The 20689-nt window shown below is 35.1% G+C and overlaps 1 protein-coding gene and 1 non-coding gene across 2 annotated transcripts; both read right to left on the bottom strand.

Annotated features, from left to right (window-relative positions):
- Positions 1–169: 169 nt before the first annotated feature.
- Positions 170–19905, bottom strand: LOC121733634. Its single transcript, XM_042123948.1, has 5 exons — positions 19786–19905; positions 13537–13765; positions 7746–7864; positions 5191–5322; positions 170–436 (listed from the first exon to the last, which is right to left on the bottom strand). The coding sequence occupies exons 1-5, from the start codon at positions 19886–19888 to the stop codon at positions 267–269; spliced, it is 753 nt and encodes a 250-aa protein (XP_041979882.1). The 5' UTR covers positions 19889–19905; the 3' UTR covers positions 170–266.
- On the bottom strand, positions 12688–12759 carry Trnaa-cgc. The gene has a single exon. It is a non-coding gene; the product is annotated as a tRNA-Ala (tRNA).
- Positions 19906–20689: the final 784 nt, after the last annotated feature.

The following is a 20689-nucleotide window of genomic DNA, read 5'->3' on the forward strand; positions in this document are numbered from 1 at the left end:
GCGCTGCGAAACGCTTAACAATAAAATCAGCCTTAAGGCTTATTTTTATCTATTGATCCACAATGTTAACTTTTAATAATGTTGCACTCTTCATAAATCATAGAAATTATTTTAATTAAAAATTCAAAGGCCATTCAAAAATAAAAATAAAACAATTATATCTAAAAACATTTAATCACTTTCTTGGGTCTGTAGACAGTATGTTCACAATATCAAATTGAGTTGGTTGAATTACTTCACTGGTACTGGGTCTGTAGACAGTATGTTCACATTAAATTCAGCTGGTAGAATTCTTTCACTGGCACCAATTTTGCAAAGTACCTGAAGTTTTCCACAATAGTCTGCATAATGCACAATGTGATTTCATTGGAGATGTGCTCTAAGATTGCAGGCTTATTACTGATCGCTTCCCTTATTGCAATTGAGTCCGCTGATTCTGAAAGCAAGCAAGATTTTATACCTACAAAGAGCTATTATTTATTTTAGTTACACATTTTATATATGATTAGACTCCAATCGCCAAAAGAAGCTGTTATACCATAGCTATAATATTATGTTATAACAGGTTTTTTTAACTGTCACAATCCAAATCCATCATCCAAAAGCAAAAACTCTTTAAAATTACAAAATAATTTTATAAAGTGTCCATAGCTATTCTTCTGGTAGGCAGGGCTCGGAACCGGTATTTTTTTAACCAGGTTAAAATGCTCTTTAACCAGGTTTTTAGATAAGTGTTCGTTCGGAGCGAAAAAGAATTACGAGCGGTATTGCTTCTGAAATTAACCTGGTTAATTTATCGCGGAAAGTAACTAGTGCAGTGATATCTTCTATCCCTTTCTAGTGCACTAGCTAACAGCCAATAGGCCATAACTTGTTTATGTGTGGACAATGGGTGATGGTCGTGGTGTGTGTGAGTGGGCGGGGCGAACATAACCGCGAACGGTTCTAACCGGTATTTTGAGCAGTGAGCAATTTCATTTTGCTCTTAGAACAAAACCAGAAATAATTTCGGTCCGTTCAGAGCGGAATCGAAATGAAAACGCTCTTTTGGAAATGTATGGCGTTTCTAACGAACAGGATCGCGAAGATTAACCAGGTTTCCGAGCCCTGCTGGTAGGCAATTTGTAATAATAACATAACGATATTGCCCATAAAAGAACATAATGTAAAATAAGTAATAGGACTATGGTTACAATCTGCTTTTTGAACGCCGGCTACATAAAGCGGCAGCAGACGACGTGTCGCCGCGACACTACAGGTTTCTATGTATTTCTATGAAACACCCTCCGCAGCTAGCGACACGAAGCTAGCGACACTTATTCATAGAAAAACATAGAAACAAAAAAGATGATAAAACATTCTTTATATCTATAAAACTATTATGTCAACTAATATTGTTTTAGAATGCGCCTATCTACATTCCTATTCTACGCCCGCCCGGTTTAAGCCCGCCTATGTAAATACTTTTATTTATTTATTTTATTTATGTAAATATTTGCATGAAGTGTTTAAATAAATAAACATAAAGCGGCAGCAGACACGTCGTCTGCTGCCGCTTTATGTTGCCGGTATCTTATACCTTAATACAATATTAATTAGAATAGGTCAGGGATCACCAATTAGTTTCGCACGGGGTCCGTTTTAAGAAATAAAATGACCTTCGCGGTCCACGCATCTTAAAAAAAGAAAATTAAACAAATGTAATTACGGAAATTACAAATGTATTTGTACTTTATATCAATGAGAATAGTGAAAATTTTTGTTGCTACATGTTCATCAGTATATCGAGACATCATCGTCGAGACCGAAATTAATTTTAACGAAGGTCATCTTCGAATATACTGGGTCCGCACACAATGGGTCGTCGGTCTGGATGCGGACCGGGGTTCGCCAATTGGGGACCCCTGGAATAGATGAATGGAATAAATAAACAAAAAACTTTTTGAAAAAACGCTTTTATTTAAATAGTCTAAAAAGAAGAAAATAAACTCCTTAAAAATTTTAACTATTAAGTTATAATCCTCAATATATTATACAATTTGCATGATAATAAAAGCTTGTCGCGAGAATTAACAATCTATCAGTACTTACTTACTTGATTTTATTAAAATAAAAATTAAATATCAATTTACTCAGTTATATAGTTAAATATAAAATTTGGTAAGTACCTACCAATTATTATAGTACTTATATAATATTTTATTTACAAATCACGCGACAAGCTTTTATTATCATGCAAATTGTATAATATATTGAGGATTATAACTTAATAGTTAAAATTTTTAAGGAGTTTATTTTCTTCTTTTTAGACTATTTAAATAAAAGCTTTTTTTCAAAAAGTTTTTTGTTTTTTTATTTTTGGTTTTTTAGTTATCTCTGGCTAGATTTCTGCATGAATAAAAAGTTAAATTTAATTTAACAAAAGTTACAGGATTCAACTGGGCATTTTATGAAACCCGGCTTTCAGTCCCGTCATTTCACGTCACGTCACGTGACGTCACGTAAAGTCACAACATGACACGTAACGTCACGTCACGTGTCACGTAAAGTCACGACACGTAACATCACGTCACGTCACGTCACGACATGTAACGTTACGTAACGTCACGTCACGACACGTAACGTCACGTCACGACACGTAACGTCACGTCACGTCATGTCACGACAAGACACGACATGAAAAGCACGACACGACACAATTTGAATATTATTTTTCAATTTACTCTCAATGAGCCCTATTATTTGATACCCATATTGCAGAAGTGCTAAAATAACTATTCCCCTGTCTCGGCTAAGCTGCCATATTGGATATAGAATGCTATTACATTCGTTTCCGAGTTACTCTCAGTAAGTCCTTTAATTTAATACCCATATTGCAGAAGTGCATTAAAAATAACTATTCCCGTATCTTGGATGAGCCGCCATATTGGATGTAGAATGACGTTATATTCGTTTTCGAGTTACTTTCAATAAGCCCTTTCATTTGATACCCATATTGCAGAAGTGCATTAAAAATAACTATTTCCCTATCTTGGATGAGCCACCATGTTGAATGGAGAATGAAATTTCATTCGTTTTCGAGTTACTCTCAAAAATCCCTTTCATTTAATATCCATATTGTAGGACTGCATAGAAAATAATTATTTCGCCATCATGGTCGGCCATATTGGATTTAGAGTGATGTCACATACTTTATCGTGCATGGTCATCCAAACTAAACGCGTACTTATGCAAAATTTCAGCTCAATCGCGTAAATATATCTACCTTAAAATTGAGTTCCAAAATTCCACCGTAACATACATACTTACATACATACAGAGCAAGTTAAATAAAAGCTTTTAAAAATACAAATTATCAGAAAATAAGCAGACGCATTGTAGCTTCGAGTGCAGGCTCACACTTGCGAATTGCGCTTTAAAACAGCATAGGGCTTTGTTACACCTATCGAGTGCTCGGCCAAAGGCACTGACTCGCCACTCTACTCGGTAGGTGTAATCGAGGCATTAATATGATTTTGAAACTGCTTGCGTTCGAAGCAACATTCGATTTATGAGAATAGGCGCCCGGTGGTAAGCGATAAGCCGCCGCTTATTTACTTACAACACCAGACGAGTAACCCCGGCGGTGCCGGTGACCCTAAGGCTTGGGTATAAAATCATTTTTATGGTTTCCTGTAAACTTCTTGAGTCCTAGAGCTAGTTTCTGAAGCCATAAAAATTACGCAATTTACCCACATCAACCTTCTTTAAAACCCCTTTTCGTCTTGTTAGAACTTGTTAGAACGCGTATTTTATAACCAGAATCAAGTTACTAAAGTGTATAAATTGCGAAAAAGATCCGTCTTTTTGTTTATTACGATAGTATTAATTTTAATAATATCTGAGCTAAATCATTACATACTGACAACTCATTTGTTAAAATCGGACCAGTGGTTTAGCCATTACGGGGGCACATATTACATACATACATAGACTACCAAAATATTTACCCTTCGATTCGGATTCGCTGTAATCGGATAAGAATGACTCATAAAATATATATATTTTTTTCCTTTGTCTCTAATAATTCGTAACTATTGATTTGTCTCACTGTATTGTCCGAGGTTGGGGACCTGGTGATTTGTACCACAGGCTTTGGCCTAACACAAACACCAGCTCCTCACAGACCTATGTATGTACTATGCTGATTAAAAATTTTATCTAGCTCTTAAGACAGTTTGTGAGGAAAAATAAATAAAGAATTATTATTATTATTATATCATCTAAATACCTCTACGCATTTAGCCGTTGTTCATATCAGTGACAAAACCAAGTGATAAATGATATTAGGATCCTTTTGACGAAAGCGAAAAGGTTTTTTGACTTAATATTAAAATTACTGGAAATAAATTTAACTTCGTACTGTTCGTGACATCTACAAGGCTCCATTTGTCTGGATAATCCATCCATCACTTTATAATTTGAAAATTCATTATCAAAACTAATAAGACGCTCTAAGTTAACACTATTATGTTTTAGGCTTAGGCCTATAGCGCTTATAAGCGCTTGCCATGCGCCTTGCTTGCTTAAGCAAGGCGCATGGCAAGCGCTATAATGAGAAATAATTTTTGTAACATACAGCTAAAAATGGTCGTAGCATGTCTTTCAAAAGAAAAGCGGAATTTTAATGTGTGCCCGGGAGTATGTTCTTGAGATCATAGGCAAATTGCATAAAAATATTAAATTAATATGTACAACAAGTGCCAAATTAACCTTTTTTTTCCCCCCAAGTCAGGCCATTAGAGCACTGACGTCACTGCGAACGTTTAGAATCTACTGTAACTGAATATTATACTATTTAGTAAGAAGTTTGTATGAATTTATTTTACCTCAATAAACAACCTAATTTAGAAAATATGCAGACGTACGTAAGTTGCTGTTTATCTTTTCATTCAGCTCAAAATTTTAACGAGCTCCTGCTCTTCAGTCTTTTTAAATGCAGTTGAAAAATTTTTGGACTTAATTTTAAGTAAATCTTTTAATTACAAGCACTCCAAGATTTGAGTAAATATGTAGTATAATATTTTGAGTGAAAGGTATCTTTAATTTTGAATACTAGAGCGGTCAAACCACATCCAAGCCTAACTTTTCTTGCGAATAATAATGATAAGATAGAATAAGCAAAATTTAGGATTCAAGTTCAAGATTTACCTGGCTCTAAAAAGAAAGTTGGTGTTCTGGAATTCCTCACCACGATTCTATCCCTTCCGATCAGAATGTAAGCTTGTTCATCTATACCACGTTCCGCTGTCCAGGCGTATGTGATATTAGATTCTACGTCACCTGGAAATGAAAAATACAAATGTATAATATAATATTATATAATTTCTTAAATAATCCGGGATTGGCCCAATCCCTTATGACCTTGATGGGCAAGAGAGAATAGATTGGAATTATTCCGAATATAAAGATGACAATCACAGAAATAAACCAAGATATAACGGCTAAGCGGGTGGAGTACGCGTGTTTCAATCTTGCTCTGTCGTGCAAGATACATTGATTACACCGGAGAGGTTGTGCAAAAATGCCTTATTGTGGAGTGTCTAATTGTAAAAACAGAAGTACGAAAGTGAATCGGTCAAAAGGAGGTATTTCTTGCCACGGGTAAGTTATTTGTTTTAACTAAAAGCTAAACAAAAATTGACACGAGCGATTCCTTAGTAACGGATGCGCGTCGCTGTTCTATCTTGATTTATTTCTGTGATGACAATACTGTACAGTAACAAAAATCGGTTCTCCTTAAATGAGATAAAGGCGATGTATGGTGTCAATTGTCCCAGCTCTGTTAGAACTGCTTCAATGTTCAGAACGGTTCCATAAGGCCATAGAGTGTGACAGGAGGACGAAGGTTTGTGCCAAATGAGACGACAAGGTTAAAAAATCTGAGACGGTAGTAAAAAAGTCGTTATCCTTAGAGTAAATTAAAATACTACATACATTTACGTTTGCAGCTGATGTTTCTTGCGAAACCAGTTTTTCCACATACTGGAGTCTTTTTCTTTGCTTTGTTATCATTAAATGCCAATGACAGAAAAACCTGAATGCACATCAGTTGTATTTTGTTTTTAATCTTCAGTTATTGTTAATCTTCAGTTAATATACCCAATTAAATTATAATAACAGTTTTGAATTCGAGAGATTCCATTAATACTTATTAGCTTGCTACGTTTTACGTCTGGAGTCTTGACTTAGGTGAGCTTTAGTCGGTAATCGAAAACCAAGAAAGCCAGTCAGCAAAGCTTCTTACAATGTCGCTTTAAAGTTCGGTTTACAACTTTATAAGAAACCGTAAACTACATTGTGTTGTTACCTGGTGAACCGAAGAGAGATTTTCCGATTTTACTAAAGCTTTCAACTACTAAGTAGGTGCCGAAATATTTACTGTCCAGGGGTTTCAACGCCAATATAATAAATGTTTCCGATATTGATGATGCTGTTGTTGATTATGCTTCCGATAAACATAAACAAGTCCCTAATGAAAATTAAACTCAATTAAGAAACTACTTAAGGGTTTCAGATGATAATTATAACATTAAAGCGACTTTAAGTTTCATACTTTAATAGTTAAGTCAAACTAATTTTAAGCTACTTAAAACAAACTAGACTGAAAACTCGGGTTCATCGCTAGTTTTAGCATTTATAAATTGTGAGGCAGCTGCAAAATGAATAAAGGGGTTATCAAATGCGCTTTTGTGGAAGCTGTCGTAAAATTTCCTTCCATGCACCAGCGTTACTAAAGAATACTTAGGTTTATAATTTTGAAAATTCTGAGTTATTTATGAGCGAAAAAGATAGCGAGGTTGAAGAATAAATAAACTGAAATGGAGCATGTAAAATATACAATAGAACGAGCAGAAAATATTCTACAACCTGTATTATACAATGTACAAGATTAACATTTCCGATAATATAATATCCAGTCGGAAATACGCATGACATAATAGAATATTATCTGGTATAATATGCTTAGCATTTAATGAGACGAATTGGGTACTTATATCCTATTAAAGGCATTTTTCTTTAGACGAAAACAATGCTGAACGTATGTTTTATGTTATTTAAAAGAAATCCGGTAATGACGAAAACAGGAAAATCGTAAAGGGAAAACACCTGAATGTTGTAAGGTAGATCTTATAGTAATAACTAGACATCGGATTATATGCATGATCAAAGTGCCGAAATATGCATGCAAATATGCACGAAAAAATGGCCGAAATATGCACCATCAAAAGTCACTTATTATAAAAATGTATTCTTTTTGGAAGAGTTTTCCGGTGTTGCTCATAATAAATGCACTAATTTTTATAATTCCATTAAATCCAGGACCTTTTCTTCTTTCCTTACTTACAATCTTAGTGCCCATGAAAGTTAATTACCGACTTAATTTTTTTTTCAAATGTGGCCAACTACAAAGAAACATTCTGTTTCTAGTAAGATATTGTACTTCGGGTGTATTGCGGAAGTCTTTAAACAAGGATGGGCTACATATTTGAAGGATTTTGATCTATCATACCTCTGTTTCGTGGCCTCGGTGTGTATTATGATAGCTAGTTTGGAAACAACGAGGGCATAATATGGCCGAAATATGCACTATCAACGAAAAATTGCCAAAATATGCACTATCGCCTAAAAGCCCCATTATATGCATTTGCATGTGCAGGTATGCATATAATCCGATGTCTAGTAATAACCCGTGACCGGCTTACCGATGTCCATAGTCAGTCGGGCAACATAGGGTTCGTCTCGTTCTGCTCTATTCACACTCAAATCACCCATCACATGTAAGTCGCTGAAAAATCTGACGCTGTTCCTTTCTGTATCAAAACTGTAAATAAATATAAATAAATTAGATGAATCTGTTCGGACTTCGGAAAGGATTGATATCAAAGGTTATTGAAAAGCAAATTCATGCAAATAAGTATGTAGGTATCTACTATTAGATAAGTTGATTCCTATGCAGATGGCGCCCCTAAGTAATTTGCTCGCGTTAAGTCAAAACCATCAGATCGATCACTCGTCAACAGCTAACATTGAATTAACATGAGCCGACCAAATGACGTGGGTCCGTCAATTGCCTAGGAATCAATTTCCTCAATGGTACATTTCAAATTATATAAATGTGCTTCAATAGTGCCACAGCTTGACTTAGCTACCGTAACTTGAATGTTTTTGTAAGACCTGTCGAATTACTGCTAAAGCCCATAAAATAATATTTTGACACAGGAGAAACATGATAGCACAAATATTTACCTACTTCAGATGCGTATTTAATGTTTATGTTCTACATGTGGTCCACGTATGAAAATTCGTTTATAATTTTTCCGTACCCAAAGGGTAAAATTCTAATAAAATAAAAATTTAAGGGGGCTCCCATACAAAAACACAATTTTTGGATTATTTTTCGTCTGTAACGGTACGGAACCCTTCGCGCGCGAGTCCGACTCGCACTTGGCCGATTATTTTTTAATGATTTACGTGGCGTGTATTTTTCAGATTTGGAATTCGTCAATGCAATGGAATGATAATTCTAATATTATTATTAAAGGCTTATAAATGACCCTAAAACCATTTTCTATTGAATGTCGTTGACATTAGAAAACGGAAAACTAAATAGGAAAACTACATTGCTAATACCATTGCACTAATAATTACTAATTACAATTAAGCAATAATATTATTTCAAATATCCTTGGTGCGAAAAACCGGTATATACAAAGATAGCAAAAGAAGGATATGGTCGAATAGCCCATAGACGGCCCCAAATTACATAATAATAATAAAAAATACCATTGCACTTATTCAACGGAACATCGTTACATTGTGTCGTCGTATCGGAATAGTTTAACATCGTTTGCTACATCTTCATTACGGAGACGCCTAAGCGGGCCCTAGACGATCAATTTTATTGCGCAATATCACACAACTATTTATTGAACTTATTTGACAACAAGATTGAAAGCCGGGCGCGTTCAATATTAACCATAAGCTATGTCCACATTGTGCACTTTCATCTTCAATTTTCGTCATCAACTTTCATATTGGTGCATTCAATAATTGAATGTGTCAAGGAACGCAACGCCAATATTGTCATTTTTGAAGTTTTGGATACGGTCAGAGGGCATGCCTCACGTTCGCTGTTGACTGCGCTATAACGCATGCCCTTGACGAACAGAAAAATGCACAGTGTGGACAAAGCTAATGACTGTCAATAGTATTGCACAATACGTGACATTACACACTAAAATTGATCGTCTAAGGCCCCGCTTAGATTACAATACCGGACAGGTGATAGTGCAGCTCATTTACCTACTTCTCTCAATTCATAATATTATATCGACTACGGAACGCAACGAAGCAACGTGACCTCGCTCTTAATATACTTATTATGAAATCTCGGCCATATTTTAATAATTAAAGACGTGAGTTGTAGAACACAATAACGAACAGTAAAAAAATTGCCGTTATTTTGCATTTAAATGAAAGCTTTAGGGCCGGAAAAATTATTTGAAGTTAAAAGAAAAAAACTGCATTATGTGTAAATATAATATTAGCCAGGTGATGAAGTCCCGTAGATAATATACAAGGCTTGTACAAATTATGTGGGAAAAAATGAGTAAATGTCCATGTTACAAAAAGTTAAATACCTATCGTGTTCTTCAACTCACGTCTTCATTATTATAATCGTGATAATTCCGCTTATAGCAATAGTATTTAAAGTTAATTGAGATATCTTAATCAGCCCGCCCTTGAACTTGGACAAGCCACAATACCGTTTAAACATAGCTATGTAGATTGCAGGTACTATTAAAGTCGGCCTTCACCAGGCCTGTCCCACTCGCGTGTTTAGGTATCGAACTGTAAGTACCCTGCCCCTTTAAAGTAAGTTTAAAGGAGCAGATCACAAGGGACTCACAAGCAAGCGGTGACGCGCGCGCAAGATTTTTTCGTCGCATATATCTACGTACTGATTTAACCGCTGTGACAGAATCGTTATTAATCTAATAAATATAAATAATATATAATATGTGTAAGTATTCTTTTGTCTACGCATGCACACTTATCTCTTCCACAATATCACCTTCGCTCGTGGTTGCCTGGAAGAGATTGCTACCTAGTAATAAGGCCGCCATTGTGACCCCTATGTAATCTTGTTTAAATTGTTTGTATTCTCTCTGTATTGTGTGCACAATAAAGAATATTTGAATTGAATTGAATTAAATATGAACAATTGAAAAATGTCAAAGAAATATTTCAATAAAGTAATTTAAGACTTTAAAATACAAAAAAAGATAAAAAAAATATACAAACATAGCAAATAAATTAATTTGTTACAAACAAACCGCATACGTAAATAAACACAAGTTACTATGTTTAAGTTGTAAAAAATTCCTGACCAGCTCCTACTGCTACTATAATCGAATATAAAACTATTATAAAATATACGTTGGGTTACTAAAATTTGATTATTACTATAAAAAAGTTTGCTTTTAGTAGCTATAGTAATTAAAAGAAGATTATTTTATTTTCTAAAAGGTGACAATCTTGTTTTCGTCAGAAAGGGTGCCTCTTACGCGATAGAAAGAGAGCGCACATGTAGGCAAATATAGTTGTAGGCACCTAGCACTGCGCGGTAGGAATTTGAACTTTATAGTATCGTAGCATGAGTTGTTATTTTTTTAAACGAGTTGCACGAGTGGGAAATCTGTTGGTACTACTAATGTATATTCTGTGCCTTCACTACTAATAAATATTCAGATCGTTCGTGGCCCTTAAAGATCTTTTGAACTGATTTTACTTTTTATGTTAAAAATATAACCACAGTTCCAAGTTTTTTTTAATCAGAATTAAATCTTTGCTCGAATCTCCATGCTCTATTTAAATATGTCACCTTTATTTATTTCCTGGTGGCTTATTTTTTTGTCTCTGCTAAAACTAAATCCCCGATTTCTTTTCAGCAAAGAAACTTGGCTAGAGAAAATAATTAATGCTTTCTTCTTGGCTTTCCAAGAGCTATTGTTGTCTAAAGTTTTTGTATCAACCTCAAATTATTTTATTTTTACCTCGGAATGTTGGAGTGATTCTATTTTTATTGTTTTGCAGCTTTACTTATTTATACCTATGTTCACTGAATGGGAATCTGGCCTTGTACAATGAAACTGTTTTGAGAGTTGAGACTCAAACAATCGTACAAAAATGTTGCGTCCTTCTCTAACAAACGTGAAATGACGTTGTTAGAGCAGGACGCGGCATTCTCGTCCGATTGTTTGTCTCAAAACGGTTTCGTGGTACGGCCTCAGCATAGTAGTATGGTTGGATATGTCTAAAACGCTTGAAGACTGCAGTCTGCATTGGAATAGACGTGTGACCTATTTTAAGACAAGAGCATTTACGTTAAATAAATTGGGCTTGTACAGCTTCCTTGATAATAATTAGTATTCTGACGGCGTCTCTTAAGTGGGGTATCTTGTATAATGTTGTTATTCCGGTAATTTTTCATACAATATGATAGATAGGTGACCCAGATATTTCTTGCCCTCAGCAAGAATTTACTCTTGGTACACTACAAGAAAACAATGTAGACAAAATGTTATACTTCGGTCCAAACATTACGGAAACATGTTGGAATTTCGAAAAGGTACCTGATTACTACGATTGTAATTTGGCATGAATTTAAAAGTTCGGAACCTTATTAGATTGTATGCTATGATATAATAATAAAAAACTCAAAGCAGATATGTTAGGTACTACCGCGCGCGTTGTGGAGCTTCAAATAAGACCCAATTGGGTCGTCTTTTATTTAGTCTGTCTCTTTTATGTAAATGGCATTTCGTATCTTTTGTTTCACTTATCTGTCAAATTTGTCAATGTTGTTCGGAAGAGATTTAAGCCGGAAAATTGTATGAACGTAACAGATCTGTATAAGTAGAATATCATTGATTGTATGTAGTATTTACTTTAGAAACCCCTCTGGTATGTATCACACGTGACGAACTATATGTATGTTTGTGAGACAACAAAGCCAAGTTGACATACTCGTAATTGTAAGTTAAAGCTTACAGTTGCTGCTTATAATAATTGTCGTATTTAATAAGGACGCAGGGGAAATAATTTAATTTCTCGAAACAGGATGGTAATAATTATTTCGCAATTCAAGGAATTAAAAAGTAATTGGCAGTATCTGAAGCAAATTAGCAGTAACGCTGAAAATTATGTTTGATTTCGTTGCGTTAATTTTTACCACGCCGATTGTTACGTCGCTAATTACTTTCTCGTTATTCCCAAAGGGAAATTCCCGGCGTGTGGTTTGATTTACATTTTCATTTTTTCTTCTCGAAGGATCGTGGTTGGTTTTTAGTTTTTCTTTTCTGCAAATTAACTTAATGAGTTTTACCTTGCCGGCGTCACTGCAGATGCGGGTTGATAAGTTTTTAATTTCCTTCTTAGACTTAATGACCTAAATGTTGCGTTTGGTTTGTTTTACAGTTTAAATTAGTAAAAATAATAATATTACTTTTGAGTACTTCAGTCCTATTCGTATTTAATTATTATTGATGTGTATAGTTTAGTCAGGTGTAACTATTAACTATATTTATCTTATGACAACTTATTATTTATTTTTATTGCTGTTTGAGCAAAAGCATTTGATATTGGAGGTGCTGGGATTTGAACCCAGGACTTTCAGCATGCGAAGCAGACACTCTACCACTGAGTTACACCCCCTCTTATGATGCTAAGCAAAACATTACACGTATTTTCCTTAAGGAGAACTTCTTTGTTTTTCAGGTTTCGTGAGTAATGGGTGCAATTTTCTTCCAAGGGTATGTGGTTATTATAAACGCGTATAGTTGTACTTGAATTTGTAAATAGGTTATGTTATGAATTTCGAAGAATAGGGAGTTATTATAATCATAAAACTATTGAGTTGTATGAACAAAATATATAAGAATAAAAGCTCGTCTTTGTAAAAAAAGGTTACCGGGAAATCCTAACACGAATGTGCCATCATAAAAAAGACCGCAATGACTCATAAGTGACTTTACAACGAAAGTGGGCAGGGTTTAGGACTATTAAGGCCGGTTCCCAAGTTTGTTTCTTTGCCCGGCCAAAAAATATATTTCTTGTTAGTTGTTTGGGTTCATAGCTCTTTTAATAGCATTTTGTCGCTTGAACGATTAACCTTTACCTAGTTACATGTAATTTTCTGTTTTCACGTCGACAGAGCAAAGATGCATGCCTAAAAGCTCCAACAATATTCCTTAATACGCAGACTTTAGCGAACTGAGTGTCTAAGTCCATTAACAACGTTACAGCCTTTCGTCTAAGTCACAAACTGTAAGGTATATTTTCACTGGATAATTTATTTGAAATCTTAGAGCTCTCCAATAGCGCTTAAGTGAACCACCGATGAGTTACGGTATAAAGACCTAGCTTTTATTTGTAAAGGTGCTCAAGATAATCTTACGAACATTTTTCTCTTACGAAAAATTTACATTTTACCTTCTATCAACCAATTTAGTCCACAGAGCGCCGCTCACGTTCACTCTCCTCAGCAAGAACCCCATTCGCTCTTCGGGTAGCGATATGGATATGCTATTCAGCTCCATCGGATCGATCTGTTTCATGCCCAAGTATCCAGAGTTCATAAGGAAGAAGAATGTTCTTAAACCACGTCGTAAACATTCCAAGTCGTCTGCTTTGCACGTCGGGAACGGAAGCGGCTTCATTGCTGGAATTGCGAAACGTTTTTGTTAAGAATTAAGATTTTCCTCTTTTTGTTTTTAAATTCAAGACAGAAATTGTTTTGGGTTGTATAATTTAAGAAAAAACATAAAAACTGTAAGGATGGGTTGCACCAGAGGTGTGGTTAAGGTTAAGGTTATCGTCAAATATGGCGTTCGATATTTACTTTTACTAGAGATTTGACAGCTCATTTGACATTTTGTTATAGTTAAAGTAAGTCTGTGCAACCCACCCTAAGAAACAATAATCAATAAAACCTAAGTTTGCACTATTATCAGGGTTGCATATCAAACATCTGAGCAGTGTTTTTGGGAGCAAGTTCCTTTGATAAACTGTTAAAATAAATAGTAAGTAGCTACCAACTTCCAACACAATCAGAGCGATATAAATACACCGAGCAGTAACAAGTTACAACGTGAAGTTTTTCACGGAATACATATTGGATTTCTTGAAAATAAAGTACAAACTGCAAAGTAAATGATACCAAATCGAATTCCCAACAAGATAGCGATACATAAAACTTTCTTGCACTCAATCCTCACATGGAACTAACGAAGTTTGTATTTGAGATGTTACTTAGCTGCTAGCACTCAGCTGAGTCTCTAGCCAAGACCGTTTTCTTTATATCGCAGATCAAATTGTATTGAATTGACATTAATTACACGCTTCGAACGTCAACTTCATTTTATTGATTATGTCAATTCCACACATTTTGATTTTCTATAAAGAAGCGATAAACAAAAGTCAAAACGACTTGGCTACAGGGTCTGCTCTTGTTCCCTTTTTTAAACGAGCAGGAGAACAGAAGTTTGCACAGAAATGGGTAAACTTACTCCAGCGTAACCTCAGATCAGGATTTGAATTTAAGATGTGTGACGTCACAGATGAGAAAACTTAGCGAGATTAAAATAGTTACGTAATAACTCGTAGAAATGGGGCGTACAAAATACGAGATTAAACTGTCTTTCAGAGTTTACAAATATTATGATTTATGATCGTAAATAAACAAAATACGGAGGTTAATTGGTGTACTTTAGTTAGACAACATGACTAGATGAGGCCCGCAACTCCGTTACGACATAATTTGTATTTCGCGCGGGAACCGTACATTTTTCCGGAATAAAATGTACCTATCTCTAAGTATACACAATTTCAGCAACATCGGTTCAGCGGTTTGGGCGTGCAAGCAATGTCCATATAAATATTATGTTCCACAAAAGGGCACGAGGTGCCTTTGATGTTAAAACATAGATGCACACTACTATTATTTATAAAACATCAAAAGCACTAATTGGGAACTGTTGAAAAATCGCTTGATAGGCACCGAATAGTCTATAGGAAAGGTTTACCGCTACATTCTTTACGCTATGTAATTATCAGAGAAGTTGATTCCTAGGCAGATGGCGGACTTAAGTAATTTGGTCGCGTTACGTCAAACACATCCGACCGATCACAGCTAACATTGGATTGACATAAGCCGTCCAAATGACGTAGGTCAACTGCCTAGAAATCAATTTCCTCGATGTTACAATTAAAATAGACAAGTATGTATATATATACCCAGTTCTACTACATATTTTAATGCAACATTTAGATATTATGTACATTGTACCATCGAGGAAGTTGATTCCTATGCAATTGACAGACCAACGTTATTTGGTCGAATATGTCAATTCAATGTTAATTGTGATCTGAACTACTTAGGTCCCCGATTTGCATAGGAATCAACTTCTCTGATAGTACATATCCATTCCTTATCAAACAATAAATTGAATTAAATCAATCAGTGCTACAACAAATTGCTTTTTGACCGACTGCCAGAAAGAGTATTGTCAAAAAAATACTGACAAAGCAGAAGAAGAAAGAAAAAACTACTTATAATATTTCGTTAATTAGCTATCTTATTGTATATCAACGACAGGGGCAAGTATCCAGGATATTAAATTGACAGATAACTTTGCCTCCTCTTTTAATAAATTATAAATCATCTTGAAAAATTCAATTAAACATAGTTAAGTAATTAATAATTAAGTAGGTATATTTATTGCCACTTTACAAAATTTAGCCTTGAGCCTTTCTAAAACGCTAACACTTGTTACATAAGAATAATCATACATAACGAAATTAAATTTTAAAATGTTTGTAAGTTCCTGTTAATATTTTGACCAAGTAAATGTATCATCGAATATGTTATCAAATTTATTCTTATAATGTTGGGTACATGTGCAAAGCGACGTATTTACATAATTATCTATTAACACAGTAGGTATAAATAAAAATGTACTTTACAGTATAATAGTATTTTAATAAGATAAGACAGACTTCGAAGAAGAAAAACAAATTCTTAGATATTAAATCGTGTTTTCGTCTTGAGCATCTTCATGAACTGAAGTTACTTGTGTGAAAAAATCAGATTTCTAGACCTCACAGATTTTGAGATCTAGTTTTAAGGATGTAATCAGGTTAGGGTCAATTGCATATTTAAATAATCTGTGTTCACGAATCACGGCAGCTACAAGTCACGTTGCGGTCTGGATTGACCCTAAGGCTAAATATCACTTGCTTAGTTCTACCACTTTAGGCTTGACTATTTAGTCAAGCACATCAATAATTTCAATAAAACGCACCTCTAGCCTGAACACACGTGACCTAAGCCAAGGTGTACCTAATGTTAGCCAATCCAAGTGGCACGCCTCAATAGTCAACACAAATTGCTCAAAAGGATTATTCATATACGTGGGAGAACCATGCTTCGGCACGAATGGGCTGGCTCGACCGGAGAAATACCACGTTCTCACAGAAAACCGGCGTGAAACAACGCTTGCGCTGTGTTTCGCCGAGTGAGTGAGTTTACCGGAGGCCCAATCCCCTACCCTACCCTTTTCCCTTCCCTACCCTCCCCTATTTCCTTCCCTACCCTCCCCTATTTCCTTCCCTACTCTCCCCTATTCCCTTGTAAAAGGCTGGCAACGCACCTGCAGCTCTTCTGATGTTGCGAGTGTCCATGGGCGACGGAAGTTGCTTTCCATCAGGTGACCCGTTTGCTCGTTTGCCCCCTTATTTCATAAAAAAAAAAATCACGTACAATCTAGAGTCTAGACGTTCTGAGTGTGAATTAGTATGGTGTAAATTAATAAGGAAGACAAATAATTTGTGTACAGTTTTTTTTAATTAGAGACATCCAATAATTACATTAATTTAATTATTAAAGACTAGCTGTTGCTCGTGACTTCGTCCACGTGGACTTTAGTTTATAGTTGTTCCCGTACATCGATTGAGTCGTTTACGCGCAAATCAGAAAAGTATATTGTGTGGGAACCGCACATTTTTCCGGGACAAAAAATATTGCTTGTCCCAGATTCAAATTAGTATCTCCAATCTCCATGCCAAATTTCATCAAAATAGATTAAATAGTTTAGGCGAGAATCATAAAAGCCTATAGCCTTTCTCGATAAATAGGCTACCTAACACTGAAAGAATTTTTCAAATCGGACCAGTAGTTCCTGAGATTAACGCGTTCAAATAAGCCCTTTCAAATAATTTCCCCCCGTTTTTTCCACACTTTTCTCTATTTCTTCGCTCCTATAAGTATTAGCGTTATAAAATATAGCCTATAGCCTTCCTCGATAAATAGGCTATCTAACACTGAAATAATTTTTCAAATAGGACCAGTAGTTCCTGAGATTAGCGCGTTCAAAGAAACAAACAAACTCTTCTCAATTATAATATTAAGTATAGATGTGACAAAAAATGTCATACATTTCTTTTAGCTCCATAGCTTAATATTACAACATTTTCGGTTATTAAAGTTCGATAATCATTTCTGTCGACTTAAATCTGAGTACGGCAGTAAAATTAGGTAACTCCTAATCTGAAGCAGAGGTGGTGCCTATTGCCTAATAAAAACACTATGGATTTGTTGTGACGAATAACAGTGATTGCGATAAGATAACGTGACATTGGAATTAAATTCGAATTGTTGAACTAATGAATTGACATCAGATCATCGACCTAAGCACGAGCAAAAAACATTGTTTATGTACTGCATACAAGGAAAAAAATATATTTATGTATATACAAACTGGTATTTTTTTTGTCGATTTCGTCGTTACATTGAAGACCCTCAGACATCATTTTAAAAAGGAAAATACATTAATAATAAATCACAATTTTGGTTATCGTAAATCGTATATGTCTCTTGCAATTTCCTTCGTGTTAGGTGTGCGTACCTATTATTATCTATACATAATATAATAATTAATAATACGCGAGCAAAAAACTTTGAATCCCTTTTGACGAAAAATGCGAAAACGTAGGTGAATGAAATTTTGCACAGTTATAACTAGTTTATATGATGAAGGAGTGCATCGAGCTAATAATATATTATGTACTTACCTATATACCTAAGAAGAAGATAATTAAATTTAAGTTCGAATTTCGACCATTATAGTCGACCATGTCTTGTCTTTAGTTTAAAGACAAGACATGTCAACAAAACAGTTTTACTTTTACACCTAAACCACACCATGATTTAAGGACTGCTTCAGGGATATAAGTTTTGAAATCATAATACTTAAGAGGATACCACAGCAGCTAGAAAAATGAAAAAAAAAGTACGTGTAATATCTATAGCTGTCTCCCTTACCTCAAGCCTATACCGCAGAACGCGATAGAGACAACTGCAGAAAATCCAGAAAATCAACGATTCGTTGTCCCCTGATTCCTTCTCCAAAACTTAACCGATTTAAGTACTTTTTTCATTAAAGATTAAAAAAAGGCTTGAGCTGTGTTCCTATGTTTTGCTTTTTTTGTATAATCTATCCAAATCTGTTTTCTGGACGTTTGAACACAGTGGAAAATCTGGCCATTTTTTTGGGTTTTTGAACGTTCATATCTTATTTAATAATTAAATTATGAAAAAAAGGAAAACATAGGGACATTGTATTAGTGGCCGTAGAAATTCAGGAAAAAAATTATAACTCTACTAGCATTATCCAGGGAGGAAACAGGGGACAGCGTTTGTATGGGAAAAATGGCGGTGTGGAATCCTCTTAATAGGTCTTTAATTTCTCGAAATGCCTAGCTAATGCTGGTAAGGCTTATGATTTTTTCTGTCAAAGTAAAAAAATATCGAACCTACAATCTTAGGTACTTAAGTAATTAGGTAATACTTATATTCATTTAAGGGCCTATTTCACCACTTCGTGATAAAGTGCCGGATAGGTTATCCACAATCTATTTGACACATTCTCCATACTATATATGTCAAGTTAAGTGGTGGATAGACTATCCGGCACTTATCAGGAAGTGGTGAACAAGCCTTTAATGTGTAATGGTATAATATCTAACCTGACCTATATTGTTACTTATAGCAGTATAGGTTTGATACTAAGGTCTAAGGACCTGTTTTACCACTTCTTGATAAAGTGCCGGATGGGCTTTCTACAACTTAGGTATTTGACAGATTTTCCATACATCTGTCAAGCTAAGTGGTGGATAGCCTATCCGGCACTTATCAGGAAGTGGTGAAAGAGCCCCTAAACATTGTTACAATAATAGGTTTATGTCCCATCTTAAGTTAAATCATTACTGAAAACACCAAAGTCTGGTTCAGTTCATTCGCCTGTCAAATTCGTGGGCCACTGAATAATCACAAAGGTACATTTTATATAGGTTTTACAAGATTTGGGCACGTGAACATGGTAAAGAATTTTACGCACCTCAATAGGGGTGTCACATGTGATTAATTTTCGTTATATTTTAAGTTAAAATATAGCTTTCTTTACAACTGCTGCATGAAGATCGACGAATGATAGATGAAGACCGTAGAAAATATATTTTGCTAATAGATTTTTTTTTTGCTAACTAAGAAGGAGAATATCACACTTTCAGTTAAATATACCTGTAATTTGTGCCCCTAGCCACCCACTAGCATTCAGTTATTTGGATACTCAATACTCATACTACTTAGATCATGTCATTTGGAAAAATAAAAAAAAAACTTACTTGTTTCTGCATTTCTAAGGCTCACAAACTGTCCACAACTGTTCCACGCACAAAAAAGCACCAAAAACGTTCCCAAAAGGAACCTAGCGCATGCTACCAACATGTTTCCCACACCAAAGCACCCCAAGAAGTGTACAAGATATAGATCCGACGTAGTTTATGTTCGCATTCATTTTAAAAACGAAATAAAACCCAAATAATTTCCTGTTTGCAAGATCGGCATTCTGACATTTTTTAACTCGTTAAGATTTTACGTATGACTTAAGTGTTATGATATCATTACAATTTATTGTCAAACTAGTTGATGCCCGCAACTCCGTTGCGTCAAAATTCGTTAATCCCGCGAGAACCGTACATTTTTCCGGGATGAAAATTATACTTAGTATGTCCTTTCCAAAGACTCCCAAAGTACCGCCATAAAATCGGTTTAGCGGTGAGGGCATGAAGAAGAGACAGACAGACACACTTTCGCATTTATAATATTAGTATGGATATTATTTAATAGTTAATACAGTTCATCCTTGTCGATATTCAAATGTGAATTATCAAGTTTATACGGCTTACTTCATCCTAAACCGGCTCTAAGTTGAACTGGCTTAATTGATGTTTAAGACGACAGACTATCCGTGACGCACTTTTTAGTCCGCGGAAATAGAACCTTTGTATTAATTATATTATGCACTAACACACACGACGCGCAGCGCAGACGTGTGCGTTACTGCATATTATAATTGCATAGGTTCTATTTCCACGGACTAAAAAGTGCGTCACGGATAGTCTGTCGTCTGCGCTGCGCCTTAGTGGCACAGGACAAGCGGAAGTCCGATTTTAAGGCCTTGAAAGAAGGGAAGAGAAATAGATATGTAGCATGATTACTATGAAGTTCCTTATAGAAATTAGGTTG

This window comes from Aricia agestis, chromosome 14, assembly GCF_905147365.1.
Source record: "Aricia agestis chromosome 14, ilAriAges1.1, whole genome shotgun sequence".
Classification (NCBI taxonomy): Eukaryota; Metazoa; Arthropoda; class Insecta; order Lepidoptera; family Lycaenidae; genus Aricia; species Aricia agestis.